This window comes from Petaurus breviceps, unplaced genomic scaffold (assembly GCF_028583685.1).
Source record: "Petaurus breviceps papuanus isolate PSGF00001 unplaced genomic scaffold, PetGlider_PUasm1.0 90895, whole genome shotgun sequence".
Lineage (NCBI taxonomy): Eukaryota > Metazoa > Chordata > Mammalia > Diprotodontia > Petauridae > Petaurus > Petaurus breviceps.
The window spans coordinates 21,845,340-21,868,493 of NW_027187372.1; the positions used below are offsets into that span (position 1 = coordinate 21,845,340).

The window sequence follows — 23,154 nt, forward strand, 5'->3', positions numbered from 1 at the left end:
CATACACAATAAAAGACAGTAAATTAATGAACATAAAATCATAACTAAGTATATATCCATAAAATGTAACATGTAACATATGCTCATCATAAATAAACATTTGCTTCAAAATAAGAAAGAGTATTTTACATTCTAATTCAAAATCTTAAAATATTTGGTCATAGCTACACATTTTTTTCATAATAGTTTCTTTATTCAAATCATTAGATTTACAAACAACGCCAATTTCACAGGTACATTTTAAAAATATAATTTATCATGAAAATGCACTCTGGGTAAGTCATTTATTTTGAAATTCATTCTCAATAAAGTTTATTTGGTTTTTTCTTTTTTTTTAATGATCCAAATCTACAATGAAATGATGAAATCTAAAAACAAGTGTTCTTGTCAGAAGACAGGAAGCAGTTTTTTCCCCCTCCTTAAGGAAAACAAAGGATTCCTGAAAGCCTTGCTCTGATTTATTTTTCCAATTTGAAATAACCTTAGGAGTAGCGGAACTGCTACTGGCATGGTAGTATTTCTAACAGTCAATAAATCTAAAATATTATGTGTGAATATTGGAATGAAGCCATTAAGAAGATTACAGCATGCAACACAGCAGAGGGTCCACAGGAAAAAAGGACTGGTAATTCAGGACAACTGTGACCACTGACCTTTGAACAGTCAAGACCACTGGTCAATCTGACACAATAATAGAGTTCACATGCATAGAAAGTCATCTACCCTGTAAGTATTATTTAAATGCTTTGGTGAATGATTTAAAAAGGACCCATTTTAAATCTCAGGTAATTTATTATATATCAGACAATACCAATAATAATCATTTTCAGGTTTTTCTTTTCATTCATTAACAGGAAAACATAGTAATATCATCTCATATTTTTATTAGATTAACATATATAATTATTTTAAAATATTTTGCCATTGTACAAATCAATACGCAATGCTTTTTATCACATATCCTCTAAATATATGATAGGTAGTTTGGGAATACTGATGAAAAATTTTAGTTTACTGGGGTTGTTCACACAATTGCCTGTATTGCTTTCAGGACCAAGTGATAAGCTTTCCTTAGTCTTTAGTAGATTGTTCTAATCTCACATTATAGTTTTTGCTAGTTATGTAACCTTCAAGAGACCTTTCTATAAGTTTGTGGGCCTTATCTCTAGGTATCTGAATGAATTACATTTTCACTTTTGTGTGGTCTACCTTTTGTCCCAACTTTATGATATCTGAATTCTATTAATATTTTTATGAAATTTAAACAAAATTTCTTATCAATAAAACATAAGCTATAATTGTATATATTCAGAGCTTTATATTTTTTGTGGTAATTTAGCCCTATATATGTTTCCATGAATGCTTTTAATAAACAAATTAGTTCCACCAAGAATGAAGTTTCTCTTCTTTCTGCCTTTGTAGAAAAGACTATCAAAACATAATTCTCAAAGGACATATCATCACTAAGGTGACTATAATAATTGTAATACTAAACATAGAAAAACTGAACTTTATTTTTTACAAAGCACCCTTATTCTTTCCTGAGGGCATTACAGTGGGAAATGTATACAGAAACAGAATATATTCCTAAAGCTGAGACTGAATTTTCACTCATTATTTTATCCATTCAGAGAAGAATACTTTGATGGATTTCTAATGAAAAAACTGTAATCATTTCTAGCAGCTTCTGCAAAATTTTTATAATGAGCAAGTCTAGATATTAGAAACTACAAAGATAACTATTCACTGGGTTAGATTTGGATATACTCAACATGGATTTTCCTGCAATGCAATGAAGTGGTTTAGTTTTAATTTACTGCAAAGTCAGCTAACATTAACATGGTAGTAATTTATTAGTAGCTTAGATTTTTACTTTGAATATTTCACAGCCTATTACATTGGAGGAATAATAATTATCACTATTCTAGTATGAGTCCAAAATCTTAAAATTCATCTAGTTAAGTACCTTCAGTGTATTTCAAAGCACTTTTAATATTATATTACATTTAAAAATGCCCAAAAACTATTATAAAACACTATAATTTTACATACTCTTGGAAAATATGAAGTTCTATACAAATGTAATGTATTATATTCTATTATTCCATTCTAAGACAAGCAACCCAACACATATAAATATAGAAGCAATGCCAGGGTACTTTTCAGTTCAATGCTAGGAAAGAGAAAAGTGAAATGCACTTTTAGAGACTATTTAACATGAAATACAGAATATGTTCCATTATGAGCTGCAGACAAAAAAACCTCTGCAAGATCAAAGACCAGAAAAAAAACTGGCACTTAATTTATCAGCCTTTACAGACAAAAGACAGTTTTCGTCATTTCAAAAGGATCAGATGTCTTTTATGACAAACTGGGTTTGCAGTTTAATTTACAAATAGAATTCTAAGTAAGCAGTCTTTGCTCTTCCAAATTATATGACAAATAATGTAGGTTTTCATTCATGAAGCCCTCAGCTGGATAGAAAAGATTAAAATAAAACTGAAATAATTTAGAGAAAACAAATAAATGTTTCAGAAAGTTGAGAGAGATCAAAGCCAGAATTTTCTGACCCCAACTGTACAAGCATTTCTTATTATATTGACCAGTGCCATCAGATCATTAATTAAAAGGAAAAGCACTGGCAGGTGGCAGGGAAGCAAAAGCCGATAATTGGCCCCCTTCTTCTTCTTGCCTTCAAAAACTCTCTCGTTCTTTTGCAAGACATGCCACTAGGCAGACAGAAATGCCTACTTTGTAATATAATGATTAAGATGAGATGAAGAGACTTACGTCTAAAGCAGCTATGCCTAATGAATGCAGCTAGCTTTGTAATTATGATCTTGCTTTTAAAATAAGTAATGTGATGTTCCATTCAATGTTTCCCCAACTGTCAAAAAGAGAAAAATAATCTTAAATATGGACTTTAAGGCTGATGCTTTTTCCTTTACCCCACCCATAATAATTTTGCTTTTATATCAGGTGAAAAAAAAGGGCAAAAATAACGACTAATAATTCAAAGACCCTGACAAAAGCTTACACACCCATTATGAAATAGCCTTCAGACTTACCACTTCACTTGGTAGGTTACTCAGGTCATTAAATGGTGTTTCCAAAGTGTTTGTGTCAACATTTAACATAACCACGTCCTCCAATGATTTATTTTTCACTCTCTGTTAAAAAAACACATATAACTATGAATAAATACATTTTCTTTTACTTAGCACAATATGAATTTGGAAACCAAGATTATCATTATTAAATTAAGTCAGAAGGTAATAAGTTTAGCTGAATTTAGCTATATTTTTAAAAACTCTTCAAAGTTCTCTTTTCCACCTAAGAAAGCTTTAAAAATTATGAATTAGCAAGAATTATATTCAAAGATTCATTTATGCATTTTAATAAAATGCTCTAATTTGGGACTACTGTATTATTTTGAACTAGCAGTTGCTAAATTGGAAATCATAATACAGCTTTATAAAATAGATATGCATAAATCATACTGCAGAAACATCAAGGACTTTAAACTTTGATGCAAAAGTATAATGCCAGTATTTCTTTCCCCTTACAAACAACTGAATGAAAATGTGAAACAAGAGTTTTTAAAATGGGCCTATGAATTTTTCTAAGCTGATAACTGTATTTCAATAAAATTGCTTTCCTTTGTAATCATATTTATTTTATGCATTTAAAAACATTAGGTATCCATAGCTTTCACCAGAATGCCAAAGAGGGTCCACTAACAAACACATTGAAAACTCATAATCTAAGGAAATTAACAAAAACAACTGAATTGAAAATTAAAATCATCACAGGACTTGGAGAAATATATAAATAAGAGTAATGCTTAGGGAAAAGTAATATTAAGCTGCTCACATTTGAAATATTCATAAAGATGTCATACCATAAATTTCTACATAAAACAATAAATTCCACTTTGCTACAATTATGAATTTTTCTTTGAAACAATCACGCGCACTATAATTTGGGGGTATAATTTCAAAATTCGAAATATGTGCTATTTATCTCTTCCTTTGAATACATTGCATTAACATGCTAACCCCCCCCCCCAAAAGAAACTGCTCAATAATCAACACATTAATGGATTAAGCACACAGTGATTAGGAAAGTATCTTGAAGATGAGAAATCAAAGAGCAAAAAGAGGGGTAAGGGAACAGAAATGAACATAAAACTCACGGTTAGCAATAATATTCATAAGTGTTGCAACAAAATATTTTTGACATGGTTTTATCAGACTGACCATTGGGAAAGAAGATTTAAAGAAATAATAAGGTGACTCAGTTACTTTTGTTAAAATAGTCCAACCAGTTGAGACTTTGGGCAAAAACTTTAATTCACAAGTTCCTTTTATTTCCTCTACTAAATTAAATTGTTCTGTCATCTTTTTTAAAATTGTAGCAATGAATACTACTTTTTGGTGCATCTAAGTTGTACTATTGGTTTTTTTTCAGCATTTCTAAGTATAAAAAGTCCTTAATGAACTGGGAAATCTTACATGATATTTTCCCAAGACACTACAATAAAATTGTTAAGTTTTATAATAATATAATAAATGTTAAACATTTATTAAATGTTTCATGTAATAAACTGATTGGACCAATTAAAAAAGTTAAGCCAAGAACGAATCTCCCAAGTAAAAATGCTGTTTATCTGAAAATGCATGGTTCAATCTTCTGCACCAAGTCATGAGTGACCAAATTTTTTTGTAAGTTGAAATGTACTTACTGACGAATTTTTCTACCACACTGTCAAATACATTTTTAAAAAACTCTCTTCAATAGAATAATATCATGAAAATTAAGATATTCTTCTCTCTTGGGAGTATCAGTCAGTAAAATGTGAAACTTTGGGTAGCAATGCTAAGATTTAAAAGTCTACAAAGTTAGCCCCTTTGCTTTCTTGGCAAAAGATAAAATAAATATATCTGAGTAAGAACGTAATTAGCAGTATTTTGATGTGTCCAAATATAATACTTACAGATAATAAAATTATTCGTATTTGAAAATTTGTCAAAGAAAACAATAATTTCATTTTTAATGTTAGTCTCCTTAAAATAATTTAAAATGCTGTTTATGAAATTTTGTGTGCTTTTTAAAAAAAGTTTAAAATTGGGAATTATAGGAAGTATACAGAAATGGTTAACTGAGGAGCATTATAATGAATCAAATGGTTCTGAAAAAAATGAAAATGGCATAAAGTAATATAAAATGCAAGGAAGTAGACAATATTCTTTAGAATCTTATTTGACTAGTACCTATAAGCTACCAAGGGTAGCTGTCAAATTAAACTGAAGGACTCACAAATGGAAATAAAATTACATATATCAATAGATATTTTAGCCTGTCTAACTTAAAGGAATTTAAAGAAAATATAAACATGATTTGAGTTTCTTTTTATAACATTTAAGTCTAAATAGTTTTTGGTATTTATGTTTTACCTAGTTTTATCCACAATCATTCTTACCATCTTTAAAAGGAAATAGGAAAACAGAGACCTTTTTACATAAAGCTCATACATAGTGAAGAAAACAAATGAATTTACTTAAGCAAAAGAAGAAAAAGTGATCTTCTGATAAAAGGCACAGAAAAGAAATGGCTATCTTCTTTAGAACTAATGAATGAATATCATATAAAGAAAATAAGTAAAAGAATATATTTTAAAGGAAGGAACCTCAAGTATTTAAGTAGACAGTTGTTCTCACACATAATCTAAGGCATAATGCTTCCATAAAATGTTCCTGCAAATGTGTCTCTGCAAACATGCCTTAATGGCAATAAATGACACAAAGCCAACAATTGCCTGTCCTTCTGAAAACAGGTCAACCTTCTCCTTTATAGTTGCTTGTTTATTACTCTGTAATGTGAAAGACAAAACTACACCTTTGTAGTACCTGCTTGCATACTGCCAATATCTCCAATGTCTCTTTGAATTTGTTCTGTTTTCCCTAGTCTTGTTTTTGGGGGCAAAGCAAACACACAAAGCCTGTTTTATTTTTATTTTGGAAGCAAATTTGTGTGAACATGTAAAACCATAGTCTTCTTTTCCTCATAATTACATATAAAATAATCAAAGGAAAGATTCATAAAGGGCTATATAAATTTCATGTTTCTGTGGGTAACTAGGTTTAGATATCTCTAGAGAAATGGTGAGATAATTTAGAGCTGATCTGAAGAAATAATAAAGTGTATAATAAGAGAATGATTTTCTTCTTCATCAAAAAAATAGGTTATAATTGCAGCCCAAAGCAAGGAAATATTCCAAACTCAGGAATATTATGTTTGTAAGCAGCAATATCTATAATTCAATTTCACATGCAATTTTTTTAGTTTTTATATTTCTGTATTGTTCTAAGGTAAATATAAAGCATATCCTATCATGTGACAAATAAAATGTGAAGGCTTTATATTAAGATTGGCATGGCAAAAACCATATAATCTTTCAGGACATCATACCATTATATCAATTAAGAAGTTAATGCTATATAAGTGTCCAGACAAAATTCCTGAATCTAAAAATGCATCTTTAGCAACTTGCTACTGATATCACAACAAAATAAGGTTATACTTTATGTAACTAACCTAATGCCACACAAGATTCAGAATCCTGAGTCAGTCATTTCTTGGAACAATCTAAAAAAATGCACTAGAGGTCATTCCTACATATTTATGTTTTGATTTATAAAATTTTTCTTGACACATTCTTCTTCATACCAGTTGCATGATTAATTTTAAATATACAATATAAAATAATAAAAACTAAAGGCATTACATTTAATAAGATTTTAAGCTTTATAAAAAGTTTATTACTTAACATTTAATTGGGGAAAGATGATAACTATGCTGTCACCGGAAATAATGCATGAAATATTACCACAAAATTAAATGCAGTTAGATGGCGAAGTAGAATTCCAGATTTGGACTCAAGAAGACCTTAGTTAAAACCCTACCTTAGAGACTTACCAGCTGTGTGACCCTGCCCAAATCACTTAACCTCTCTAAGCCTCAATTACCTGATCTATAAAATGGGGCTAATACTAACACTCTCAGGGATGTTGTAAGGATGAAATGAGATAACATATATAAAACACTTTACAAAACTTAACTGTGTGTTAAACAAAAACAAAACAGTGTGTATGTAGATACACACGAAAAAATATGTGTGTATATATACATACAGGCAGCTAGGTGGCCCAGTAGATAGAATGCTGGGCCTGGAATCAGGAAGATTCATCTTTGTGAGTTCAAATCTGGCCTGAGACACTTACTAGCTATGTGACCCTGGGCAAGTCACTTAACTCTATTTGCCTCTGTTTCACCATCTTTTAAAATGGGCTAGAAAAAGTGATGGCAAACCACTCCAATATCTGCCAACAAAACCCCAAATAGGGTCACAAAGAGTTGTATGCAACTGAACAACAATGATATGCACACAATATATATTCTAGCTATTATTAAAATAATATCTACTATAAATAAATTGCTAAATTATACATTTCAGGCCTTGCATTATGTCTCAAAAAGAAAAAAATAACAAAAAGACCTACACTGCCCTAGAACTGAGCAAGCAGCAAATTTCATAAGCCAGGTCTTCCACTGTAAAAATCGCCAAATGGAACTTTGGAATAAGCAAAGAGAATTTCTAGATTCATCTAAATTGAGGAATGGGATATATAGGCAGAGAACATGAAACTCTAAGTAAACTGAAATTATAATAGATAAAATTAATTTTTAAAGTTGAGGAGAATTGTGTGAATAGGTCATTTGGAGAAGAATTTGATTGCAAGATATTAGTTTTTATATCAACACCTGATAAACTCCAGGGGATAAGTCTTAGACTCTGGAATAAAAAAAAAGAATAGCATAGTGATAAAGTGCTCTCTTCCCTCCTCCCCTTATGATGCCAATCTTGAAAGAAGTCATTTTAAGTCTCATAATTAAGAAGCCATGTATTTCACTACCCAGTTGACTCAAATTGCCAGTTGTCAATTTGATGTTCTTTCTGTTAAGAAATATGGAAGAGAATTATAACCACCCTCCCACTCCCCTACCCCCAAAATACTTCACATTTAGAAAATAGGAAAAGTTCCCACAGTTAGATAGCAAGGATGTATAACAGCAGAGCAACTAGGTGGTACAGGGCCAGGCCTGGAATCAGGAAGATTTATCTCCTTAAGTTCAAATTTCCCCTCAGATCCTTACTAGCTGTGTGACACTAGGCAAATCACTTAACCCTATTTGCCTCCGTTTCTTCACCTGTAAAATGAGCTGGAGAAGGAAATGTCAAACCACTCCAGTGCCTTTGCCAAGAAAACCCCAAATGGGGTAACAAAGAGGTGGACATGACTGAAAAATAACTACAACAACCAATAAAACAAAGCATAATGAAATGTATATTCAAAGAGTAAACTTATAAAAAGCATTACATTACAGGGCACAAAGCAAGAAATGTACTGAATGTGCTATTAAGGAATAAGTCACCATGTGTCCTACTTGGAAAAATCAATTAAAAAATAAGTTATAAAAGATATCAAGTCACTCTGAAGAAATAATAAGAACACAAAAATTACTTCAATAAAGATGAAAAAATTTCAACATTTCAAATCATGAAACATTTATACAGGATATTTTAATATTTATGTACTTTTGGATCTTGAAAAATAGTCACTGTCATTATGTTAAATAACTTAGTACTGGAACAACATCACAAAAATTGCTATGCAAATACTCCAAATACAGGAAGTGAAACTATTTCAAAACTAACTGAAGATTTTTTTTCAAGAAAATAAAATCATATGACTACAATTTTTAGGATGCAATTTAAGTGAAAAAATACTTACCTCTATGAGGCTGGAGTGAACTCCAATCAGGTATGGCATTGGGGCACTAAATTGAAATATACATATATACACCATATTAAAACTCAAACTTTAGTATAAGTAACTAAGAACCTATAGAAATATTTATTAAAATGCTCTTTTATATCAGTGTTTTACAAACACTAAAAATTATCTTGAAAGGTCAATAAAACAAAGTCAAACTCTATTAACTAGGATTCATTAAACCAAAGATTTTTAGGAAACACATGAAGGAAGAGCAAGAATTCCATTGTGAACATTACATTTTTAAAAACTGAAAATTTTACCTGAAAATATCATCACTAGGCCACAAGCTGAGCTGAATTTTATTTTCTACAAAATGCCCATTATCATAGGCCAAGAATAATTTTCTGCACAATGCACATTACCATAGACCAATTAACCAACAACTGTCATTTTCTTTTTTTGACTACATTTTCCATTAAATCTAATTCTAATTCCATAAATATAGACTATATTTTAAGCATATACACTGTTTTTAAAATATATATTTCTCTCACCACCACTTCCCCTGAAGTACTTTGTAAACTATAAAGTTCTATACAAATGTAAAATATGATTAATAAATGTTTACTCTTATTAATGATGTGGGTACATTATGATTTGCCCTGATAGAGGAAGTTATCTGCTCCAATAAGATAACAGAATCATTGTGTTATTTTAATTGCTTCCATTGCTTCCTATCTGTTGTCACTGTTCCATCTGTGCTACTATAGTCTCTCTCCTCTTTTAAACTTTTAAATTATTTTATCTCAGGCTTTCTCTTGATACCAATGTTATTTTTGTGCTGAAAAATTATTCAGATGTTTTTAAAAATGCTTGAAATAAATGCTAGTGGATATGGACTTAGTCTTAAATCTAAAGCACCAATATTTAATATGAAATACAAAAATGAAACTTTTTTCTCAGCTATTTAGAATAAATTTATTAATTAGGATAACTAATTATCTATAAATTGGTGGTCATTGGTTTCTCTCTGTAACCAAAAATGCCAAGGGAGACTCTGAAACACCTTAAATTAGGTGTGTTCTTTTCAATAGGGAACTCCCCTGACAAGTGAAACTAGACCCTGAGTGGTGAACATTTAATGAGATGGGCTAGGAAATCTTCAGCTCCTTCCACTGAGAACTTGGCTTGATCATGAGACTTAGTAGCCTTAAGGCATCTGAGGAGGGGAAGCCACTCTGGCTAAGCTTTGGAGGGGGGAAGGTAGGGCAATTGTGGTTAAGTGACTTGCCCAAGGTCACATGGCTAGTTTTGTGTTAAGTGTCTGAGGCCAAATTTGAACTCAGGTGATCCTGACTCCAGGAGTGTTGCTCTATTCACTGCGCCATGGGCTGCCCTAAACTCTAATGGAGGAGATCAAGGACAAAAATGAAACTTGTAACTTTACATTTTAAAAACAATACATTATACACATTATGCCTATTTGAGAATGGATAGGTTTTTACACATGGACTTTAACAAATGCACAGGATTCTAATTTACAGAATAATTACCGACAACTATATTTTAAAGAATCCTTGAATACTGTTTAGAGTAACCCTTCATTCAAAATGGGGCAGAAGAGCAAAGTTTTCCTTTTCTCAAACAATTTGCACAACCATTCCTAAAAGAATTTCCATTGTTAAAATAATGTATCTGTCCAATCTCTATCAAGTCTTTACCCCATGTCCCAACTGCTAGAACTTTCTCCTCTTAGATTATCCTCCAACTACTCAGTATGTATCTTGTATATATCTGTAATTTGTGAGTTGTCTCCCCCATTAGAACTTTATGAGGGCAGGGACTGTATTTTTGTCTTTTCTTATATTCCCTATGCTTAGCATAGTGTCTAGCACATTACTGAGCTCTTGACCAAACAATCTAAAGAAAACAAGCTTTTGGAAAGTGAACTCAACTCTCTAACAAGATCCTGTGCAGATTCTTTATAACTGTACCATGGTGCAGTTGGGCATCTGTGCTTTCCGCCAGGCCCAACCAAAGATGCACACAATGCCTTGCTGGACATTCAGTCCAATGGCCGTGCTAAGGGGCTGCCCTTCCACCTGCATATCAACCTGGAGTTGCTTGAATGTGTCTAATTGGTATCTGCCATGCTTCTGGAGATCCCATACATGGCAGCCCATGAAAGTGATGCTCGGAGGCAGATGATCAGCAAACAGTTCCATCACCAGCCTCGAGTGGGCGAGCGGCAGCCCTTGCTTGGTCCCCCTGAGTCAATGAGGGAACATGTAGTAGAAGCATCTAAAGCCATGAAGATGGGTGACTGGAAGACTTGTCACAGCTTTATTTTTAATGAGAAGATGAATGGAAAAGTCTGGGATTTGTTCCCTGAGGCCAACAAAGTCCATACCATGCTAGTTAGAAAGATCCAGGAAGAGTCGTTGCGTACTTATCTTTTCACCTATAGCAGTGTCTACGACTCTATTAGCATGGAAACCTTGTCTGATATGTTCCAGCTGGATCTACCCACTGTTCACTCCATAATCAGCAAAATGATCATTAGTGAGGAGCTTATGGCCTCTTTGGACCAGCCAACACAGACAGTGGTGATGCACCGCACTGAGCCCACTGCCCAGCAGAACCTGGCCCTACAGCTGGCAGAAAAACTGGGTGGTTTGGTGGAAAACAATGAGAGTGTCTTCGACCACAAGCAGGGCACCTATGGAGGTTATTTTAGAGATCAGAAAGATGGCTACCGAAAAAATGAGGATGGCTACATGCATTGGGGAGGCTACCGCCAACAGCAGTCACAGACTTCCTACTGACCTCCTCAGGGCATACTACCCCTGAAATGTAACTTCCATGCAGAACAATTAAATGTCTTATTGTATTGGAAATAAAAAAGCTCTAAAGGATCATGTGTTAGAGTCAACAAAATTAGAAATTTTTAGTACTGAACTAAGTCTCTAAATTGCCTTGATCTATCACATCTTTGCTTTTTCCCGTTAATTTTCATGAAAAAGATCATTTGGCACAGATAAACGTTTAGAATGTTTTCTTTGGTTAAAATATACCCTTGAAAATTGAGGGTCTCTTTTTTGCAGAGATTATAGTAGCACAGATGAAACAAGGACAACAGATAGGAAGCAATGGAAATAATTAAAATTTAAATTAAACAATTAAAATAAGGGTAAGGAACACTACATGTAGTTTTAAACATTTTCAATGCGCTATTTTCTAGAAGTTTTCCTTCCCTCTTTTTTTATTCTTTGCTATCAGGGGTTGCTTTGCTGGGAGGCAAAAAGGAAGGGATAGACTGAAAAATGAAAATGACAAAAAGTATATTATGCTACAATTTAAAAAAAAATCATAGCAAGTTGAAGGACCCCATGTTGTCACTGACATTCTTGACAGTGCCATAATGGAATACTCTAAATCCATCAGGGAATGTGTATCAATCTTCTGCTTCAAATAGAAATAACTGGTAATCTTTCTAGCCTCAGTTCTCAAATTAATATTCTATCTGGAATTATACAGGAAAGGGGATAAAGTATAAAAGTTGAGAATTTTTTACTTTCTGGGACCACATTTTGACAATTTCCACAAAAATTAATCTACAATAATAATGACAGTAACTTACATGTAATTAACTGTAACATTAGTTTTAGGTGGCACAGTGGATAGAGTGTCAGGCATGGCATCAAAAAGACTCATCTTCATGAGTTCAAATCTGGCCTCAGACACTTACTAGCTGTGTAACCCTGGGCAAATCATTTATCTCTGTTTGCCTCAGTTCCTCATCTGTAAAATAAGCTGGAGAAGGAAATGGTAAAGCACTCCAGTATCTTTCCAAAAAGAAAATTCCAAATGGGGTCACAAAGAGTTGGACAGGACTAAATAATGACTGAACAACAAATGTCAGTTAAAGTCCTTTCTGCACACAAACTCTATAAAAAGAATAGTATAATCAACAAGTACCTATTAAGCATCTTCTATGACCAGGACTATGCTAAATAATAAGGATAAAATGAGAGAGTCACTATCTTCCATCAAAGGCTTTTCATTCTACAAATAGCATTATTTCCATATCACATATGAGGATTTGGGGGTTAGGTCAAATGACATGCCCAAAGTCACGAAGACTAGGCAATATTAGGACTCAGAAACAAGCTTTTTTGACTATAAGCACAGTTATTTTTTCATTATGGCCTCTTATTTTGGAGAAGTATTAAGAATATAGTATTTGTGTAGATACTCTCTTAACTACTTAGTGATTTCAAAGACGATAAGCAGAAGCACTGCAGATGAAATACCCAAATAATATGCTATGTAAGAAGCCCTGAAACTCTATAGTTCTGGTTCTAGAAACTAATAATTAGAAACCATTGACAATAATAGTCTAATCTCTTTACACTTGTGGAAATCCAAAAGTTTTAGTTATATGAGCCATACAGTAATGGAAAGAAAAATAGTCACAGAGCCAAAAGATCTGGGTTCAAGTATTGTTTCAATTCTTATTATGTGATCTTTATTGTTATTATTTCTATTTAACTTCTCAGTCTAAGTTTCTTCATCAATAAAATACAGATTGGCAATAGGCACACTATTAAAGTCATGTAGTAGCTTGTCAAAAAACCTTGTGAATTGTAAAACACTATATAAATGAGATTTCTCATACAAGCCCCTGTGTAGGAATATATTCAATTCCTTTTATAGCATTAAGTCTACAGGTGCCCACAGCACAAAAATACTACTCATTTATTAGTTCAACTTGCAAGTCATGCACCCTTACTGATATCTTTGAGATATAAACAACTACTTCTGGATTTTACAACATATTTGTCCCTGGTCGTACTGTCCAGTCCAATAAATATTAAGTGCCTACTATTAAGGTACAATTAATTAAAAGAAAGACAATATATATTTTTTTAAAAGCAATCGGGGTTAAGTAGCTTGCTCAAGGTTACATGGCCAGGTGTTTCTGAGGAAAGACAATATTACTTATCAAAATTTTTATTTTAAGAAACTGAACTTCACTGGAACCAATTATGTTTCTTTTGAAAGTATTAACAATAAATGCCTAGGAATTGTCCGTTAAAAAAAAATCTACAGAGACCTCTTGAATAGGTCATAAGCCCTGAAAACTAAAACTGGTAAAGGAACATATCATGAAAACATCAGTAATGAAATTACTGGGTGCCTCTACATGTTTTTTCTCACTAATTTCTTACAAAATTCAAAACATATGCATATTAGTACTATAACCATAATTAATCTAGAGCATCATTTTCTAAAATAATTGCCATGTTTTGCAGAACATAGAGTTAATTGAAAAATAATTATTTCTTTCTCACGAAAAGAGGATTGTGTACATCCTAATGTGAAATTGACTAAATCACATAAAAAGTAATTTTGCAACCCTAGCTGGAATTTCCTAATTAGATTATAGTGTTAATAAGTCAGAAGGATATCCTTGGTAAAACAGATGCTTTATCATCAATATGCAAAAACTGTCCTGCACTTTTCTTTCAATGAAGTTATTTGCCAAGATTGGATACAGAAAGCATTATGCAACTGCTTTTTGAGGGTTTTTTGGGTAGCAATTAATCTTTATTCAAATATAATTACTATGTGAACTGTAAAATCAGGTGATGGGTATAATTTGTTTTTAGGAAGGTGGATCTTACAAGCAGACCACCAAAGTAGAATGCAATTCCATTAACAATCTATTTTTTTGGTGTGATTTACAACATAATTTATATTATCATATTTTTTAAAACTCTATGCTCTGAATAATAGGGATCAGTTTATCTTCCTGTGGATGGATGACAACCAGGTGAGTGGCCATAGTATGGTCTGAACAGAATTCTTTGGACAATAGAATAGAAAATGATTTATCTCCTTAAGAACAAGAAGTTGAGTATTTTTATATATGGTCACTTTTCTAATTTCCTGGAGCCACATGACCTTAGAAGAATAGGTAGCCTTTGGTAAGGCAAAAGCATCTAGAAAAATATCTCAAAACATTCACTGTCTTAGAATACTGTCATTTTAAAGAAATCTGTCATTGGAAGAAGGGTGCTGGTTGTATTGCTCCTACACCTGTGGGGTAAATAACTTTCTCCTGATATACTAAGGTGATGGCTACTAGGAACAGCCTCAAGATGGCACCATGACTTTATATGCTAATACCTCCGAGGTCTGAGGAAAAGATATTATTACTTAGGAGGGGAATTCTCACAAAAATTGCAGGAGGGTTCTGATCAAATTAGTAGAATCGGAAAGAATACTTATGCTGCCACAATGGGTTTTTTAGTGTTGTGACAGAAAACTGCAAATAAGAGAAACTGAGGCAATGGAGTCCAAGGCTCCTCAGTATCCAAGGACACATCTGACTGTCAAGACAGATCTTTTAGAGTCATAGAGAGGAACTCAAAAATAGTGACATCCACCTGGTGTATCAAAAATGTATCTGACTTCTGACTGGCTCATACCACAGTGACTAACCCTAATTTATATCAGTTTATCACAAAGTAGCCTAACATCTTCTGTAAAGTTCAGTGACTGACAATTTCTGTGAAAGAAAAGGGACATAGTAATTTACATATTACTGATTTTTGATAGAATGAAATTTTGTGATTAGAAAGTCCTGAGAAAATGAAAAATAATGGGTCTGACTGTGTCACAAGCAGGAAATTAACAGCTATAGACTTAAGGAGTTCAAGTTCACATACTAAGTGACATAAAGATATATAAAACAGCTTGATCATTAATACACAGTAAATTTATTAAGGTGTAATGAAATAATATAAAAGAAAGTGGGATATTAATTTTCAGTATTATGTTTGGGAGTTTCTGAAATGGATATATGGAAAATATTTTTCATGTCTTCAAAAAGTAGGTCAAGGGTATACAATATATGTGTGGTATAAAAGGGTCCTTCCCTCTCTATTTGCTTCAATATAGTACAAACATACTAGAGTGAAAAAAGAGAAAGAACCAGGCAGGCTTTACTCAAGAAATTCTTTAATCAATCAAAAGCATTTATTAAATACCTATTATGTGTCATGAATATTGTTCATATAAAAATAATCAAAGAATATATCTGAAAATACATTTTCATTTAATCTTCATAACCACACTGTGAGGTGGGTGCAAGTATTATGCCCTCAGAGAGGTTAATCTACCCACAGTCATGAGGTCTAGTTTGGCCTAGATCTCTTCTGACTCCAAGTTCAGCACTTTTCCTGTGTAGCACACTTCCTCTACCTATTTTCCTAAGAAAAGAATTAAGCCAAGAACACTTGAACCTCACTCTTTGCTGAGCTGGTGAAAAGGAGGGAGGACACACACATTTGTGCATGAGCACAAAGACACACACACATACACATACACACACACATACACATACACAGAGCTGGATACAGAACTATATTTTCTCTCCAAGGGAAATAAGAGGAAAAGGGGAAAAAAGGGGAATGGGGAATTAGAGGGATATTAGGTTAAGGGAGATATGAGTCCTAAGCAAAATAAACTCTAAGGATGTAACAACACAATATAATAAAAAGAAAATATATATAGTTCCTTTGGAGGTGGCAAAAAATGGGAATCTGAGGAGTGCTCAGAAACTGGGAATTGGATGACCAAGTCATGGTACATAAATGAGATGAAAAACTATTGTGCTGAATCCTTAAAAGAGTCAAGACCCACCAAAATTCCAGAGGACACATGATGGAACATGTTACTTATCTCTTGATAGAGGGGAAGGACTCAGAGTACAGGAGGAGATAATTTTTTTTTTTTTGACATGGCCAATGAGGAAATTTATTTTGATTGTATATATTTGCAACAGGTTTTGTTTTTACTGTGTTCTCAATTTGTGGGGTAAGAAGGAGATTAGGAAGACAGATCTTGGCTGATTAAAACGAAGAAAAAAATTTTTAAGAAAAAAAAAAAAAACCTAAGCCAAAACCTTAGACAGCCTGCAGCATGGATTGCTATCAAAATCCTGAGTATACTAATTTAGATTAAATGATATCTCAAGGTACATAGACTACTCCTCTAAGCCTCCAGTTAGGAAGGCCATTCGGTATGAAGTCAGTGCTTGAAGTGATTCTACTAGGCAACTAGATGCTGCAGTGTATAGAGCCCCAGACCCAAAGTCAGGAAGATTTGACTTCAAATTAGATCTCAGACACTTAAAAATTGTGTGACTCTGGCAAGTCACTTAACCTCTGTCTTGGTTTCCTCCTCTGTAAAATAGGAATAATAACAGCACATACTTCCCAGGGCTGTTGTAAGAATCAAATGAGATAATAACTATAAATGCTTAACACAATATCTGGTACACAATAAGTGCTATAAAAATGTTAGATATCATCCTCATCATCTTTCTAGGTGATTTCAAGTAAGAAGGTATGGAATGGCAGTAAGATTCAAAGGTTGGCAATAAATCTAGTGCTGCCTTTCTCAGCCATCAGTGGCAGGAAAAACCAGGCTACTACTAAGTAACAGGGCTTAACATAATCAGTTATGACAGGAAAAGGCAGGAACACTAGAAAAGGCATAAATCTCTCATATTTTCTTTATTTAGAGGAAGGCTGTCAGTAGTGATGTTTTTTGTACTTTAATTCAGAAATTCTTTAAGTTTGTTACTGTTCAGTGAATTATCTAAGTCAGAGAATTATTACCTTACCTCTTGAGAGTTTAGAGCTTTACATAAACATTTAATGTGATACCTCATGAGGTTAGCTGTTGTGATCTATTTCTCTAGATTTTAAGGGCTGTTCATGTATTAATTAGAGTTATGATCTTGTAGGTATGTGTTTAGAAAACCAGACTATTTAAAAAGGGATTTAAGAAAATTGAATATTTAAACAAAGCCCAAATATCTAGCTACTAAACATCTACTAAATGCAAGTCAATATAAGAGGCTCATTGAGTGATAAAAATGTTTTATAAGGTAAGTTCTTTGTTACAAAAAACTTTTATACTCTTGCAGGTGTGAAGTTAGTTTACAAAATAACGAGAAGAGTTCTATATTAAAAGTTAAAAGAAGGCTATTTCAAGACCTGGCTTTACTGCTAATTAGTTGCAAGACTATTCACAAAGTTGTTAACCTATGACACAGTGGTCAATTGCTAACTCTTAACAGGATGCCAGAATGCCCTGCCAACTGCCTCTATTTTTCCCACTGATGAAAAAAATAAGTATAGCATTGGTAGGTTATTGAGCACCATTACAGGGTGTTGTATCTCCATGTACTCATGAAAGTGGAAAGCTTCTGCTCAAACCTCTTAACCTTGGTTTGGCTGCAATATTTTGATAATAAATATTTCTCCTAAATATTATGCTACAGACATGATCTGTTTCCTCTGAGGATGATTACTTATACAACTAATCAGAGAAATTAATCCAATAGAAAAATCATCTAACATCATGTAAGAAGTTAAATTATTTTAAGTATATTTTCTATTAATATAAAAATCTTAAGATTAAAAATTAAGTCTCTGCCCTTATTTTTTAAACCAATAAATATAATTTTAAGAGGTTAAAGAGCAAATTGTAAATTTCTGCTGTTTGTTTTAAAAAGCAGTTGAAAAAACCAACTACCAGATTCCTTTGGTACCAGACTCCATAGGTATAGCTTTAAGGGATGCCAATTAAAAATTGAGATGTTATAAAGATAATATTCATCTTATAGTCAGAAAGAAGGCTGTAAGAGAACATGTGGTCAAAACAGTCCTGAAATAACTCCTGTAATTCTAGGCAATGCCCAGGTGTTTCAAAACTGAACTAGGGTCCTAAGAACTTGAACAAGCATTTTAACCTTTATAGGTCTTGGTTTCCTCAATAAAAATGAAGGGGTTAGACTAGAATATCTCAAGGGTCCCAACCAATTCTAAAACATATGATCCCAATACACAATTCCCTAGACTATCCTTTTTCCACCCTTCCAACCTACAACACCTATTTAAGAGTCCGTAGTCTCGAAGCAAACTCTGTTTGGGAATAATCCTCTCCAATACATCTTTTAGGACTGATAGTAGGACTGAATGTTATGCCCATATAATTACTGTCTTCCATTGGCTGTTGTGGTGTGTTTTGCCCCTCTTTCTTTTTTTTTTTTTTTAAAGCAATTGGGGTTAAGTAACTTGCTCAAGTTTACACGGCCAGTATATTTCTGGGTGTGGTGCTAATAAGTATCTGAGCCCGGATTCGATCCCAGGTCATCCTGACTCTGGGGCTGGTGCTCTTACTCACTGTGCTACCTGGCCGCCCCTCGTCCCTCATTCTTGAAGAGGCCCATGACACCAGGAAAATGATGCCATGATTTGCAAGTGAAATTGTTTAAGTGAGGGAGGGCTATGCAAAATCACCAGTCTCGTTTTCTCCTCCACAGCCATCTGGGTCCAGTGGCCAGATATAGATCCGGACAACTGGAGATGGCCTAGCTTTCCATTGTTATCTTACAGCCAGAACTGGTTATTCTAGGTCCATTGTAAAACACAGGCTATGCTTAAAATCTCTGTCTCCTTTGATGGGTGGGCAGTAGGAATGATAGCTATTTCCTGACAAACATTATTTTATATATGTAACTATAAAAATTAAATGTCTAAGGCTTCTTTTTTCTAAGTATACATTATTAACAAACCTATGGTAAACACAATGCATAGGAATGCATACTCTACAAATATCTGAGATACTAAAAAATATAAAACAAGAGAACTGTAGACTTTTAGATAGTATAAGATAAAAAGAGACATTATATCTCCTAACTTACCAGCAGTAGTCCAGTAGATGTGGTGGAAGCACTGGGATATATATATGTTGCCAGTACATTGGATATAACAGTGCAGCTGATCCATGAAGGCAAGCAGTTAACTAAAAGTTTTTTAAAAGGATGATAATGAATAACTTGTTTTAAAATCAAAAAGTCAAGCTCAAAGTTTTCCATGAATACTAACTATTGTAAAACTAAGTATAATAAATATAAAACAGTGTTCAATATTAATTAACTTCATGAAGAAAATTAAGTGATCAGATTTACAATCACAAATCTAAGGGCAATATGTTTTTTAGACACACTTCTTTATAAAATATAGAAATAAGCAGTTTTCTAATAAATCTTGTGCAGCATTATCTACTTAAAATATATAACTAGAGGCAAAATTTTCAATGACAAACATAAAATTAATATTTGGATGAATATCAGTAAAAATCACACACAAAAAATAAAATGTGTGCATCACAGTTTGCTCATCACTCAGATTAATATAGTGCGATTAAATATGGAAAAGAAGAAGGTCTGAAAGCTCCTGAGGGATATCATTAGGGCAAATTGCCAAAGAATGAAACATGAGCCAGTCAGGAGAGTCTGGAAGCTGCAATAATACCAAGGGACTTGATTGTTCGACAGTTGGAGCTTCAGTAATGTGTGAACTGCAGGTTATGGTATCAAGAGACTCTGTTCACTGACACAGAGAATGTCACTATTGACCAGCGAACTGCCCAAGCTTGACAGCTATACTACAGGAAGCCAAGTATATCATAATGTCATATTTAAAATGCTCATTCCAGATTAACATTTTGTATCTTATTTTTATGTCAAAACAGCTACAATTACAGTGCTCCCACTTTAAAGGTAAATGGAATTTTAATTATTTTCTTATGTAGCAAGTCATTGTTTTTGAATGCTTAACAAAATGCTTAACAAAAATATCTCTTCCCTGTCCCACAATGAGCTTATCATCACAATTCTTTCAAAACTTTAATTTCCATTAAATGAAAGGGTTTATCTACTTATACATAAAATCACTATTTTCAAGTATGTCATGAAATGATTAAAGCGGTAATTTCCAATCATTTATTTGTGCTAGGTTTGAGATGTCAAGCCTACTGATCAAACCATTTTATTTATATGAAACGAAGCATAGAATTTTATAAAGTATTACCTATGCCTATTCTGCAAATTCAGTTACTTAAAATCTGATATTTTAGAAGAGGAATGTCATTACTGCAAAGAGGCCAATAAAGTTTAATACATTAAAATTTAAAACTACCATACACATGTAAAGAAATCAAAGTTATTACTAATAGTTTTTTGGTTCAATTATAAAATATTTGGTGGATCATTTGTTAAATGAACATGTGGGAAGAAATATCTTTATCATTTTGCTTTGCATTTATCTAGAATATATGCTAACTTGATTTTGAATTCTTTTTTTGCACCTGAAACAATGCAGTTTTATTTCAATTTCATTTACTGATAATACCATTAATGGTTTTAGTATTTGTGCAACAGCAGTTAGAAACTTTAGCATTTTAATCTATTATATCTATTATCAAGTATTCTCTTTAAAACACCATTATAATTAGAGAAAGCACCACTAGGAGGCATTCCAATACTTGTGTGTGAGTATTACAGGCCATAAAATTATTTATGTTCTTTCCACTTGAAATAGAGAAAAGTCAGAAGATTAGCTGTGATTCTGGACTTCTATTTCTGATTTACTGAGTCAAACTCACGTATTCCTTAAATTATCTCTCAGTTTTAAATTAAGGTATCTCTGGAAGTCAAATTAATGTTTTCTGTTTTACAGATTATCTTGTCCAATCACTGTGCTGAATTGTTATTCTGAAAGGATCAGTATAACTTCCAAAGGCCCCTACCTTTCCTAATTTTTCTAAATAAGTGACCTGTTACAAATAGGTATCCTTTAAAAAGCATAGTTAATAGGAAAAAGCTCAATCTTCTCCACATTAACTTCTAGGCACTCTACTAAAGTACTTAACACCATATTAAATATTATCCTGACACCGTCACCACCTTCTTACTTTTACATTTTAAAGGAAGATGATACCTATATTAGTCACTAATTCCAAAAACCGTATCTGATGATTTTTACTGATTTCTAGAAAAGATGTGTAAAGAAACAGCCATACCCAGAGTTACATTAACACTGCTAACCTTAGCATAGAATCATCCCCATTAATCAGTACAAACTATAAAATATAGCTTCATGCCTTCATTCATCATATCCTACTATTGCTTTACTCTGCACAAGTATGGTTAAGGACCAAGAAAATTATTCTACTAGAATTATCTGGCTGAAAGTTTGGCAAAAATATTATTATATACTAATAAAGATGTGAATTCTCACATATCCACCTAAATAACTGCCAAACCCAATTGGTTTGTAATGAGACTCTATGAACAGCTAAGGAAAAAAATTATTAAAGCAAGTATCTTGTCAGAAGAAGTGGGAAGAGGGTTTACAAGTAATTTGAAACACTAGTCAAAGGAAGGTAACAAATTAATTTGAATATTACCCTGGTAATGAAAACAACAAAGCATATTTCAAGTATTAATTTAACTGTTCACCAGGGATTTTTCTGATCTTAGGAAACTAAGACATATAAATTATTCTCAAGGGGACTTGAAAATTCTCCCCTGAAAATTCACCCAGTACTCTTTAAACACATCCAGTATTTACTACCAATTTGTTTAGGGATCTGAAATTACTTTATAGAAGTCATACATCTATTAATAAGGGTCCCAATACTGAGCATTTTGCACAGAAGCCTCCATTCTTCTGGTTCTTATTCATAGCTATTTCCCAAGTTTTTCTAATAAATTAAGGTGAATGGGAAAATAGCTGTGCATATTTTAGAAATATAGTATATAATACTTAGGCTTTTCACAACTTACATATGTAAATTGATAGGGTTATTTTATAATTAGGTTTGTTTTGCAAATAGTACTTTATAATTTTTTTTTTTTAAAGCAATCAGGGTTAAGTAACTTGCTCAAGGTTACATGGGCAATTATTTCTGGGTGTGGTGCTAAGTATCTGAGCCTGGATTTGATCCCCAGGTCATCCCAACACTGGAGCCAGTGCTCTTACTCGCTGAGCCACCTGGCCACCCCTAAGCAATTGGGGTTAAGTAACTTGCTCAAGGTTACACAGCCAGGTGTTTCTGGATGGGTAATAAGTACTTTATAAATTTTTTAAACCACATAAATGGGAATTACATCTTTAATATTAGTATAGACAATACAAATGGGCTGAAAAAAAAAAACAACAAAAGTTGGGTCCTGAACTAAATATGATAAAAGGAGGATGAAATGCCTTCAGATAATTGCAAAGTTCTTTTAATGATATCTAAGCTGCCCCTGCAAACAAAGGCACATCTTCAATACTGAAACCTTACCAGTGTTGCGGTACTGCAGACCACAAAACAATTTCCAAAACTTAAAAATTTATAATATATTGAAGGCAAGAGAGAGGTTTATCGTATAATCAATTAGAAA

The 23,154-nt window shown here is 32.8% G+C and overlaps 1 protein-coding gene across 4 annotated transcripts in view; it reads right to left on the reverse strand.

The window, feature by feature from the left end:
• The window catches only part of DENND1B (DENN domain containing 1B), a 373,059-nt gene that overhangs the window by 92,550 nt on the left and 257,355 nt on the right, over positions 1 to 23,154 (reverse strand). For all 4 annotated transcript variants that reach the window (XM_069074484.1, XM_069074485.1, XM_069074482.1 and 1 more), the window contains 3 exons: positions 19,624 to 19,724; positions 8,856 to 8,901; positions 3,069 to 3,170 (listed from right to left, as the gene is read on the reverse strand). In XM_069074484.1, the coding sequence (XP_068930585.1) occupies positions 3,069 to 3,170; positions 8,856 to 8,901; positions 19,624 to 19,724 (249 nt within the window). The remainder of the gene's footprint in view (positions 1 to 3,068; positions 3,171 to 8,855; positions 8,902 to 19,623; positions 19,725 to 23,154) is intronic.